The sequence below is a fragment of the Tupaia chinensis genome, unplaced genomic scaffold (genome assembly GCF_000334495.1).
Source record: "Tupaia chinensis unplaced genomic scaffold, TupChi_1.0 Scaffold141044_1, whole genome shotgun sequence".
In the NCBI taxonomy this organism is placed as follows: Eukaryota; Metazoa; Chordata; class Mammalia; order Scandentia; family Tupaiidae; genus Tupaia; species Tupaia belangeri.
Window position 1 is genome coordinate 1 of NW_006200910.1, and position 13360 is coordinate 13360.

The window sequence follows — 13360 nt, forward strand, 5'->3', positions numbered from 1 at the left end:
TAATAAATAAAATTAAATAATTAAAAATAAACAGATAAAACTAAAGAACTTTTCTTCACTTTGGAGTATCAACCCTCAGTCTCTCAGTGATTCTGATTTCTTTAGTGCTTCTGTCTTTTAGAATCACCTAAGGGTTGGGACCGGCAGGTGGCCTGGTGGATAAAGGCACTGGATTCCCACATGGCTGTTCACAGTTTGAGTCCCAGACCTGCTGACTTGCTTTCTCTTTTTCTCTGTCTCTGTCTCTGTCTGGTCAAATTAAAAAATAAAAATTAAAGGTGGAATTAAATAAATAGTTTTTTAAAAAATCGCTGGAGGGCTTGTTGAAACACAGGTTGGTGGATCCTACCTTTCTTTTTCTTTTTAGGTTTTTCCTATATAATGTGTGTACTCACTGAAGAGAGCCAGAGGGAGAATGAGAAATTCCCTTCCAGTGGGAATGGCCATGCCACAATTCTTTTTCCTCCATTCTCGTCCTGGGATTCTGGGCATGCACATATACACACACCTGACGTGATTTTTCCAAGCTGCCAGGTCTAGGACTCAAATTGCAGTCACCCATTTGGGAGTCCATCGCCTTAACCACCCTGGCCACTTGCTGTCCCCAGAATTTGCCTTTTTTTTTTTTTTTTAAGAATGATCTTATTTTAGCTTTATTTATTTATTTTAATTTGACCAGACAAGGATAGAGTGAGAGTGAGAGAAAGAGATTGGGAAAGTGAGAAAGCAAGCTGCCAAGTCTAGGACTCTAATCATTGTCCACCATGTGGGAGTCCAGCACCCTTAACTACCACGCCACCTGCCAACCCCAGAATTTGCCTTTTTAGTAAATCTCCAAGTGATGCTGATGCTTTCCCTCAGAAAGGGGTCCATCTTTGAGACCTCTACATATAGATCTTACGATGAAATTTATTCCTGTTCACTGCTGGACTGTCCTGCTTGGCTGAATATATTAGGTCGTTGGGAAAGTCATGATTTATTTTTCTGTTTTTCTATGCAAAAATGCGTCATAACTTTCCCAACGACCCAATAGGATAAGAGTTATTATTGTACCAACTATTATGATAGAATTCAGTTTGACAAGACTGTATTTTCCAGATTCATGGTTGTCAAATCCTGGAAACTGTTTACAAACACAGCTGCGGAGGTTTGCCTCCTGTTCGAAGTGCACTGGAAAAGTAAGTCATGGTTTAGTTGGGGGTTGGGACTGGAAGTGGGTGATAAAGTGACTTGACTTCTCACACAGTTTATTTTCAGGTCATCTTAGGTTTCCCTTTGGAGAAATTATGATCAGGACAGAAAAAGCCCATAAGCAGAGGAGTCCATATCATCTTTATGATGGTTCAGAAATTGTAGAGAGAGGACCATGAAGTGTTGAGCATCAAAGCCAGGATTAGCTGCCAAGACAACCTTGCTTTTTAATTTTTAGATCTCATTTTCCTTGCAGGATTTCCATTTCATGTGCCAGATACTACTTGCCATGTCAAAGTACACGTAGCTGGTACTTTCGCATCAGGATCCTTAAGAAGGGCAGCTGTGGTAGGGCCAGGCCTTGGAGCTGTAGTAAAATGCAGACTTGGCAAGGCTGACGCACATGGTTCCATGTTCACGTCTGTCCAGAGACCTACGTAAGTATGCTGGGCATGTGCTTGCCCATGACCTGGACCTGACTGAGGATGATCACGGTGTCAGGACCCTGCTGGGGATACTGTGTCTGTCAGCCTCTTTCACTCATGTAAGAAACAAACTAAAAAGAGAGTGAAGCAATCATAATGGCACAGTGGCGATGAAATGCTCCATGATGCAGAGGCCACATGGGGAGATACTGGGTTTGCATCCCAGAGTCTCCCTGTACATGTCAGGTGCACGTATGTGCCTATGATCCTGATTGGCTGGGGATGGCTCATAGAATGAAGATTCTGTTGAGGGTGTGCCTGTCTCCCCCTGTCTCTTGCTCTTGTTCTCACGCTTATGGAATAAATATTTTTATAAAAGTCCCTTAAAAATGTTTAGACTTTACAATTCCATAATGCTTTCTTCGAAATTTTTTAAAGAATTATTTATTTAATTTAATTTATTCATTCATTTATTTTAATTTGACCAGAGAGAGAGAAGGAGAGAGGAAGTGAGAAAGCAAGCCACCAGGTCTGGAACTTGAACCATGGTCGGCTATGTGGGAGTGTCCAGCACCTTTAACTACCATGCTACCTGCTGGTCCTCACTTTTTTAGGAATTTTATCTTAACAAAATAACTGTATGTACATTCATCGTAATGTCTACTATATCAAGAAACTAGAAAATTACCAGCAACAGGAAAAAAGCTAAATAAAGGTATAATTACTATAAAGACTATAGAGCTATAAAGTTGTTAAAATTATAAATACAATGATAAGTAAAATATTTTATATGATACTGAAAAATGGTGTAAGATTGGGACCAGCAGTTAGTGTAATGGCTCTGTTGCTGGACTCCCCCGTAGTCGACCGCGGTCCGCGTCCTGGACCCCGCGGCCTAAACTCACCCCAGGCCAGGCACGTATGCGTGCATGCCCAAGATCCCAAGAGAAGAATGGAGGAGAAGGGATTGCGGCATGGCCATCCCCCCTAGGGGGTAATTTCTCACTTTCTATCTCTCTGTCTCTCTCTGTCTGTCTGGCGAGAGTGCTCACGCCCTATAGTAAAAAAAAAAAAACTCTCAAAAAAACAATGGTATAAGGTTATATTTGTCCCATGATTATAATTATAGAAAAATATATGTGATATATTTTCAAAGACTGCCCATTCATTTCTGATCTTTTCATTTCTCTCTTCCTCAATTTTTTTTCTTTTTAGTTAATTTTTTTTTTTTTTTTTAATTTTTGCTATAGGGCACAACACATGCACTCACCAGAGAGACAGTGAGAGAGAGGAAAGGGAGAAATCATGCCCCAGTTCCTGCCAGGAGGAATGACCATGCCGCAATCCCTTCTCTCATCCAGATTTTAGGCATGCATGTATCCATTTCTGGCATGTCTTCTACTGCTGGATCTGGAACGTGAACCACGCAGCACGGCATGTGGGATCTAGCCACCTTAACCACTGTGCCACCTGCTAGCCCAACTTCCTCCTTATTTTTAAAAAACAGTATTGCAGAATTGTAAGAAATGATCTGAGGTAGTTCTTTATCTCCACTGTTATCACTGCATAAGTAAACCCTAAGAAGAACAAATACCTTTCTAGAACATGCTTTGGAGACATAGCTCTCTGTTATATTTTGATGTATAGAATATGAAATCTTACTTAGGTAGTATGATTTGTACCCAGCACCTTGAAAACCATGTTAGGTGCATGTGTGTGCCCAAAATCCCAAGAGGAGAATGGAACAGAAAGGATTGCAGCATGGCCATCACCCTGGGAGGTGATTTCTCACTTTCCTCTTTCTGTCTCTCTGGTGAGTGCACACACCCTATGGCAAAAATCAAAAAATAAATAAATAAAAGATTCCATTCAGTTAGCATGCTACAAAAAGTGGTCTCAAGCTCTTGTTTCTTTTCCTCCACAATTTTTTTTAACTTTATTTATTTTTAATTTGACCAGCGAGGGACAGAAAGAGAGAGATTGAAAAAGTAAGAAAGCAAGCCTCCAGGTCTGGGATTTGAACCATGGTCAGTCATGTGGGAATCTAGCACCTTAGCCATCACACCACCTGCCAGCCCTCTTGATTTATCTTTTTATTTCTTTCTCCTTCTATATGTATATTTTACGTATACACACAGACATATACCCTAGATTTTTTTAATCATTTGAAAGTAGTTGTAAATATCATAACACTTAACCCTAAATACTTATGCTTATATCTCGTTAGAAAAAAGCATTATATAACCTCAGTAACATGTTACTCAAGAAAGTTACCACTAATTCAAGAATACTAGGAGACTTCAAAGAGTTTGTGAAAATAGAATTCAAGTATAAGTTTATTTTGATGCAAAAAACTTTGAAACTCTTGCAGTTTTCTTTTTTAAAAGAGGTTTTTGCCTTAGGGAGCATGTGCTCACCAGAAAGAGAGACAGAGACAGGAGAGGAAAAGTGAGAAATTACCCCCTTGGGGGGATGGCCATGCTGCAATCCCTTCTCTTCTCGTCTCTTCCCAAGATCTTGGGCATTCATGCACACGCACCTGGCGTGAGTTTCAAGCCACTAGGTCCAGGATTTGACTGCGGTTGGCCTTGTGGGAGTCCAGCAATGTAACTGCTATGTTATCTGCTGGTACCCCCCATGTAGTTTTTCTATAATATTCATTTCCCATGAACTTTTTGTTTTATTCCTCTTTTTATTCCATGAGCCAGAGGAACATGAAGAGAGAAAGATAGGAAGACAACACTCTCCACAGGGTCTCAATGCCATGATTCACTCATAGCTTCAGCCAGCCTCAGATCATAGGCACATGTGTAGTGTTCTCAGGGAAGTCTTCAGGCACAAACCTAGAACCTTCTTATGTGGGTCAGCCTCACAGAACATCATATTTTGCTGCTGTAGCCCTATCAAGCTCCTCCATGAACTTTTGAAGGCCTTGTATGATATCTAGAATATATCCAAATTTCCTGTTATCCTCCAAAGGCCCTATTTATAGCTGACCTTTTTCTGCAATCTGGATTCAGTTTGTGTTCCCATGTTGTATTTGGTTGTCATAGTGTCCTTTAATTTGGAACAGTCCCCCTTGCCATTTGTTGATGCTGTTTTGTCTTTGATGACATTGTTTTTTTTTTTTAATAAATAATTATTTTATTTAATTTTATTTATTTATTTTTATTTTGACCAGAGAGGGCCAGAGTGAGAGAGAGAAAAAGTGAGAAAGCAAGCCGCCAGGTTTGGCACTTAAACCGCGGTCAGCCATGTGGGAGTCTAGCACCCTTAACCACCACACTACCTGCTGGTCCCAACATTAATGTTTTAAGACTCCTGACCAGTTGTCTAGAATGTTCCATAATCTGGATTTATCTGATCACTTCCTCATGAGTAGATTCAGGTTAAACATTCTGGGCAAGAATATTGTATAGGTGGTAGTATTTTCCATTCCGTTGTATCAGAAGACATAGAAAGTAATGGGCCCAGCAGGTGGCTTGGTGGTTGAGGTGCTGGAATTCCCACATGGCTGACCACAATTTGAATCCCGGATCTGGCAGCTTGCTTTCTAGAGCTCCCTGTCTCTCTCCCTCTGTCTTTCTCTGGCAAAACTCATGTGAAAAAAAATAATAATATAAATAAATAAATAAATTCTTTAAACAAAAGAAAGTTTACCTTATTTATCTTTTTATTTCTTTCTCATTTCTATATGTGTATTTTACATATAAGATGAAGTGTGATCACTTAGGTGTTTTTCTTCAGATTTCTCCATTGTGGAGGTACCTGTTCTCTTTTGTAATTAATATATTATCTGGAGTGCGATCCTTTGAGACTATCTAAATATCTTATTCTCCAACAATCTTTCTGCATTTTTAGTTTCTGCATTTTGTAGGAACTGGGCACTCATGTGTCATATCTTCTCTCCTTACGTATTTCAAATAAATATAATACAGATTTAATACAGTTAATCAAAAAAACTCATTTAAACCCATTAATTTTAACAGGACCCATTGATTTTGAAGCTTATTTACATAAAAGAAGGAAAGACAATCTTCCTCTCCTAAATTACCATCAGAACATTTGTCAAACACTTTAGATTTCTGTCTTAGGTTGCAGTTATAGTTTATTCGCTTAATCCATCCTCAACATTTAGATTAAAATAGCACAATTATTTTAACTTAATTGGTTATTTCTCTTATGACTCATCAAACTCTAAGCCTGTTGATCCTGTAGCAGTTTAAAGCATGACCTCTTTGATATTTGTAGGGTTTAGTGTTCTCGAAGTGAACTTCTAGCCCTTTACTTTCCTCTCTCTCAGAATTCTGGCCGTGTGTCATGGGGTCATGTATAAACAGCTCTCTGCCTGGATGCTACATGGACTCCTCTTGGACCAGCATGAAGAGTTCTTTATCAAACAGGGTCCATCTTCTGGTAGTGTCAGTGCCCAGCCAGAAGAGGACGAGGAGGATCTGGGCATTGGGGGCCTGACAGGAAAACAACTGAGAGAACTCCAGGACCTGGTGAGAATGCAGTAAGAAGCCTCGCATGCTCCTACTGGGGGTCAGATAAGGCTTGAGCTAAGTGATATTTTGGTGACCCCTCTTCAGTTGCCATAGCCTGGGCACCTTCCATAAATTCTTTAGCCATAAACATTTGGCTTTATCTTAACCAATGTGAGATTACAAAATACATTTGTGAGATTCATGTTGTTTCCCTTTCTCCCAATATTTGCATTTAAGAGGTTAATAAATAAGTCTTATCCCTGCAAACTGTAGCTACTCTATAGCTTTTAAATGCAGTTTAGAGTTTTGATTAGACTTCTCAAAGTTCCATTATGTCTATATTCATCCATCTATCTATTCATTCTTTTTTTTTCTTTTCACTTGCTGGTGGGTACATGTGCTTTGCCAGAGAGAGTTGGAAGGTGGAGGAAAGTGAGAAAGCACCCCCCGTAGGCAGTGGTCATGCTGCAGTCTCTTCTCCATTTCTCTTTTTGAGATTTTTGGACACACACGTACAAGTGCCTGGTGTGTTTTACAAGCCACTGGGTCTGGGAGTCAAACTGTGCTGTCTGTCATATGGGATCCAGCTGCCTTAACCACCACACCCCCATCTGGCCCACCATTCATTCATTTATCCTGTTACAATTTTTCATTGAATGCCTGTTATATGACAGGCACTGTTCTGGGTGCCACAGCTATTGTACATAGACAAAGTGCAGTAGTCCATGTCCTTAAGGAGCTTCTATTAGGTTGTCAGGAAAGTCATGACATGTTTTTCTGTGCAGAAATGTGACACGACTTCCCTGACGACCCAATAGATTAGTGAAAGATACAGAAAAATAAACAGATTACAGTCCACTAAGTGTTCTGAAAAGGGTACGTATCGATATTCTTAGAACATGGACTGGGTTAGAGTCTTGGAGTAACTAGACTAGGCGTTTCAGTGAAATGTTTGTCTAAATTGCAAAGAGTTCGATAGGAGAGGTCAAGAAGTCTCCAGGCAGAGGGACTGGTGTATGAAAAGTATAGAGACCATGAAAGACTTGGCTCATTACTATTAGTAAATCAATTGAAGTGGTCAAGGAAAAGCTAAAGTGTAATGAATAAGGACAAGCTCCATGGCCTAGTGGTTAAGGGAGCTGTATCTCAGTGGCCAGATAGGCAGTTCAGATCCTGATCCCAGTCACCTGAGAAACCTGCCAGGTGCATGTGCCTATTTCCCAAAATCCTGACAGGATAGAGAAATGGAGAAGAAGGGATCGTGACATTGCTATTGACAAGTCCAGCTGCTTTTACTCATGATCAGTGAAGTGAGAAGCAGAGGCTGGAGAGGAAGGGAGTTTATTTCTACACCAGGTTACAGGCAGCAAGCACCACCAAACTCAGAAAAGTTTAGAATGTGCTCAGTATTTATAGATATAAGATAAAAGCATGGGCAAATCATTCCTCATTATAGTAGATCAAAGTGAATTGTTTTCCTTTGAGCAATTACCTGATTCCTATTTTTCATTCCTGGTTTCTCACAGTTCCTCAGATTTTCTCCATGAGTCAGCATTTGGTCAGATCGTTTTTTAAAATTTTAATTTTAAAATGGCCATAGTCCTGCTAAACCTCAAGCTGGCCTGCTTCAGCATGACCATTCCCCTATTTCAGGGGGTTGAGAGGGGCCTTCTCTCCCTCCCCCTGCTTCTGTTTTTCTTTGGAGAATGCACACTCCCTGGCAGATAAGCCAATAAGTATGGTGGAGAGAGTGGTGGGGTGGTAATCAGTGGAGCTGTTGAATTAAACAGGCAGTATCATGAAGATCTTTCCATACAGAGGAAAGGAATTCGGACTTGAACTTGAATCTGAAGAAAAAGCTGAGAACCACAGAAGAAATTTAGTCAAGGTGACACAATCAGAATTTATGATAGATCACTGGGATACTGTTGGAGAATCATTGTTTAAAATCAAGGTTAGAGGCAGGTAGACCGGTGAAGAGAGTGTTGGGGGAACTTAGATGAACAATAATGTGCTAAACCATGGATGGGAACAGAGCCTATGAAGAAGAGTAAAGAAGCCTGAGAAGTATTTAGGAGGTGGAATCAGTAGGCCTTAGCGATTGGATCTGGGCCAAAAAGGGAGAATCTGCATGCGAGGTGGTGCGTGCTAATAGCACCGGCTACCCAGGAGGCTGAAACAGAAGGAGGGCAAGTTTGAGGCCAGCTTGAGCAACATAGCAAGACCCTGTCTCCAAAATAATCGTTTATAAACAAGGAAGATTTGAGGATGATACCCACCCTCCTGTCTTTAGCGGCTAGCAAAGTAGTAATCACAGGGAAAAGAAGATGAGTGCATTCTGGGCATGTCTGGGGGTTGAGCTGGGGGCTCATGGAAGCTATTTATGCAGCTACTGCAAATATGGAGTCATCAACAAGGGGTCATTGGGTTACTTCAGGAGCTTCTCTGAAATGTTTTATATATATATATATAAATTTGTGTACAGGGTCCATAGCTTTTATAATTTCAGAAAGGCCAGTGACCAGAAAAGATTAAAACTATCTGTTATAATGTTCGGTGAAGCCGCAGAAGAATATGTGATTGTCTAAGAAGAGTGTGTAGAGTAAGAGGCAAAGAGGGCCTGGGATAGTGCCCTGAGGAACACCTGCAGAGCAGACATACATGTAAGACTTAAAAAAAAAAAAATAGGTCATTCATTGCACAAGGAAAAAGCTGATCCCACTGCACAGGGTTCTATACAGTGTAAAGACAGGTGAAGACTAAGATCTCAGTGCTAAAAAAGTCACTATTGGGGCAGCAGGTGACATAGTAGTTAAGGTGCTGGACTCCCACATGGTGGACTACAGTTTGAATCCTGGACCTGGAAGCTTGAAACTCACACAGAGGCAAGTGCCTGTGGCCTCAAAATCCCAGGAGGGGAATGGAGAAGAAGGGATTACAGCATGGCCATCCACCCAGGGTGTGATTTCTCACTTTCTGTCTCTGTCTCTCTCGGTCTCTTGGTCTCTTCAGTGAGCATGCTCTCTAAATAAATAAATAACAGCCGCTATTCCACCATGCCCCTTGGCTGCCTGAGAATAAAATATGTCTCTCCAATGCTGGGAACTTAGGAATTGTGCAACTTCAGATTTAAAGTCCCTGCTTCTATAAGATAGAGATCATGAGTTGGGTTTGTTACTCGATTGTTTCTTATTTTCCTTTTCTTACTTTGTGCTTCGTCTCTGATCTGGATTATTCCCATGACTAGCGCCTGATTGAGGAAGAGAACATGCTGGCCCCATCTCTGAAGCAGTTTTCTCTACGAGTGGAGATTTTGCCATCCTACATTCCAGTGAGGGTTGCTGAAAAAATCCTGTTTGTTGGAGAATCTGTCCAGATGTTTGAGAATCAGAATGTGAACCTGACTAGAAAAGGTAGGGATTTCTTTGTCACACTCTCAAAGGCTTGTTCTGCTTACTGTTATGGGGCCCAAAAGTGTATCTGGTCAGAGTGGCTGGCAATATTTGCGTACTAAAATTGCAGTACATTCATGACATGAGGGGCAGATGTCCCACCAAGATGAACCTTCTCTAGAAAATGTTGGCTGCCCTGGTGTTCTCTGCCTTCCTTTGACAGTGTCTTGCTATTCTGCAGGCTCCATTCTGAAAAACCAGGAGGACACTTTTGCTGCAGAGCTGCATCGGCTTAAGCAGCAGCCACTCTTCAGCTTGGTGGATTTCGAGCAGGTGGTGGATCGCATTCGTAGTACTGTGGCTGAGGTTTGTCATTCTCTTACATTTTTTTAGAAAGAAAATGGACTGATTGTCCCCAGAGATTGAGTACTTGTCTTTTGTTTCTTCTTGGTGTAGTTAGAGCTGAGCTTAGACTTTTTTGGGAGACTTAAAGGACAAGAAGTAGTAGAAAATAGCGTTCTCTGTGGTTTGTTTGTTTGTTTGTTTTTAAGGATTTTGCCATAGAACATATGCATTCACCAGAGAGAGAAAGAAAGTGAGAGGGGAAGTGAGAAATCACCTCCTAGGAGGGATGGCCATGCCACAATCTCTTCTCCTCCATTCTCCTCCTGGGATCTTAGGCACACATGCACATAAGCCCAACCATGGTTTTCAAGCCACTCGGTCTAGTACTTGAACTATGGTCAGCCCTGTGGGAATTGTGGGAGTTCATTGATGTAACTGCTACACCGTCTACTGGCCCCCTATCTTTACTTCCTTAAGCATGTTTATCAAGAGCTTGTTGGTGTTTTTTGTTTGTTTGTTTTTAGGTTTTTCACATAGGGCACGTGTGCTCCCCATAGACAGAGGGAAAATGAGAAATCACTCCTCTGCTGGGAAGTCACGCCACATTCCCTTCTCCTCCGTTCTCCTCTCAGGATCTTGGGCACACATGCACATGTGCCCTGTGTGAGTTTAAGCCACCAGATCCGGGACTTGAACGGTGGTCAACTACGTGGGAGTTTGGCAATGTAACCATTACGCCATCTGCTGATCCCAATTATGATATATTTTTTAACATACTATTGGATTTGGTTAGCCAAGAGAGTATTTATTTTATAAATCCACATTCTCTAGTGAAATAAGACTGTATTCTTCTCTTTCTATATTGTACTTAATGCAGTTTTGGAATAAAGATTACATAAGCTTCAAAACTGGGCCAAGTAGCTTGTATTCTCTTTCTTTTTCTTAGAGCAATTTTCATAAGATAGGAATTGTTACTGAAGTTTTATTAAACTTACCTGAAAAATTATCTAAGCCAGGTATTTTTAGAAAAACTTACTGTCATAAGACATTTATTTCTTCTTGTACCAATTTTGGTATTTTCTAGAATTTACCTTTTTCATTTAGATTTGCTTGTTTTTTTAAAGAATTATTTTATTTAACTTCATTTATTTTATTTATTCATTTTAATTTGACCAGAGAGGAACAGAATGCAAGAGAGAGAGAGACAGAGACAGAGAGAAAGTGAGAAAGCAAGCCGCCAGGTCCAGTAATTGAACCATGGTCGTCCATGTGGGAGTCCAGCGCCCTTAACCAACACACCACTTGCCAGCCCTAGATTTACTTATTTTAAAAATCTGCTGCTTTGTAATTTTTAAATTTTTTTTTTTTATTATTTAAGACCTTTATTAACAGGTGCTTGCAGTTTGTTGACTTTTTGGAAAAAATCAAGTTGTAAACTTTTATTACAAATTAAAAATGGAGTTCTTAAAAATCTCAATTTGACCAGATATGAAACAATTAAAAACCTTTAAAGGCGTATTGAGAAAAACCAGGCTTTTTTAAAAAAGCACGTCTGTCATTACCAAAAAGATACATCTTTAGGTAAAAATAATAAAAACCCTGTGTTGCATAGATAATGCAGATAGTCCTAGGCATCTGGTCATTGGGCAAAAAGCAAGCACTTAAGGTCTTCAGCTCCAATCTTTTGTTCATTTCTTATTGCTGCAATTTCATAGTCACTTCTTGTAGGACTAAACTGGATATATTTTATCTTGTATTTTAATTTTTTATTGTTTAATCTTAATTAATCTTTTGAAAGAACCAGCTTTTATTTTTATTCTTCCTTATTTTTCAGTTCTCTACTTTTTTTTTTATAAATTTAAGATGTAACCTTTATTGATCTCAAGGGTTTTTTAAAGATTTATTTATTTATTCATTCATGCATTCCTTCATTTTAATTTGACCAGAGAGAGACGAAAGTGAGAAAGTAAGCCACCAGGTCCAGGACTTGAACCGTGGTCGGCCACATGGGAGTGTCCAGCGCGTTAACCACCATGCCACCTGCTGGTCCCTCAGTTCTCTATTTTATAGATATGTCTTTATCTTCATTATCTTCTCCATCCTGTTTCTTTGAGATACTCTTTATCCAGGTCAAAAACTTGGTTTCTTTATTTTTAACCTCTGTTTTCTAAAACAGATATACAAAATTTTACATATTCCTTTTACTGTGTCCCACATGTTCTTGACATATAGTGTTTCTCTTATTCTATTTTAAGTATTAATAATTTTCTCTTTTCTTTTTTAAAAACATTTTTGCCAGAGGGCTCATGCATTCACCAGATAGAGAGAGAGAGAGAGAGAAAGTGAGAAAGCACCCTCCATGGAAGGCAATCTTTTCTCCTTCACTTCTTTCACCTGTCAGGATTTGGGGCATGCATGCACACGCAACTGGGAGTTTCTTTAGCTGCCAGGTCAGGGAATCAAAACATGTGGTTGGCTGTGTGGCATCCAGCAGCCTTAACCACCATGCTATGGGCTAGTCCAATTCTGAATTTTCTTTTTAACCAAGAAATTTATCATTTTTATTTTATTTTAGTATAATTGGAGAACTTATAGTGTGATATTGGGTCTTTGGAATTTATTACAGATTCTTTTATGAACTTATATAGGGCTTGTTTTTTGTTGTTAATTATTCTGCTTGTGCCTTGGAAAACCTCTATCCTGTATTCAGTGTAGGGTCCTATGAATGTTCTAATTGTTCATTTTGAAATGACATGTTAGGGGGACCAGCAGTTAGCGTAATAGCTATGTCACTGAACTCCCATGTAGTCGACCACAGTTCGAGTCCCAGATCCAGTGGTTTATACTCACGCCAGATGCATGTGCATGCGTGCCCAAGATCCTGAGAGGAGAATGAGGGAGAAGGGATTGCAGTGTGGCCATCCCCCCTGGGGGTTGATTTCTCGCTTTCTGTCTCTCTGTCTCTCTCTGTCTTTCTGGCAAGCGCATGCGCCCTATAGCAAAAACCTCTCCAAAAAAAAAAAAAAAAGAAATGACATATTAGGCATGTACATATTTATAATGAATATATATTCTGTTTGTCCTTTTATGTATTTATTAGGTTGATGGGAAAGTAATGATGCATTTTACTATGCAAAAATATGCCATGGTTTTCCTGATGACCCAATATAATGTTCTCTGTATTACCTATATATATTTCATTTTAGATTTTCTAATTTAAAGTGTATTCGTTTTTTAAATTTTAGTATTATTATTTTTAAATTTGCTATAGGGCATGGATTTATTTATTTATTCATTCATGCATTCCTTCATTTTAATTTGACCAGAGAGAGACGAAAGTGAGAAAGTAAGCCACCAGGTCCAGGACTTGAACCGTGGTCGGCCACATGGGAGTGTCCAGCGCGTTAACCACCATGCCACCTGCTGGTCCCTCAGTTCTCTATTTTATAGATATGTCTTTATCTTCATTATCTTCTCCATCCTGTTTCTTTGAGATACTCTTTATCCAGGTCAAAAACTT

At 39.8% G+C, this 13360-nt stretch overlaps 1 protein-coding gene across 1 annotated transcript in view; it reads left to right on the forward strand.

Annotated features, from left to right (window-relative positions):
• Nucleotides 1-1098: 1098 nt before the first annotated feature.
• TUBGCP4 (tubulin gamma complex component 4) overlaps nucleotides 1099-13360 on the forward strand; it is a gene marked incomplete at its 5' end in the record, with an annotated part of 30358 nt that continues 18096 nt past the window's right edge. The window contains 4 exon segments of the mRNA XM_006162882.3: nucleotides 1099-1178; nucleotides 5920-6121; nucleotides 9351-9516; nucleotides 9737-9861. Coding sequence (XP_006162944.2) covers nucleotides 1099-1178; nucleotides 5920-6121; nucleotides 9351-9516; nucleotides 9737-9861 — 573 coding nt within the window.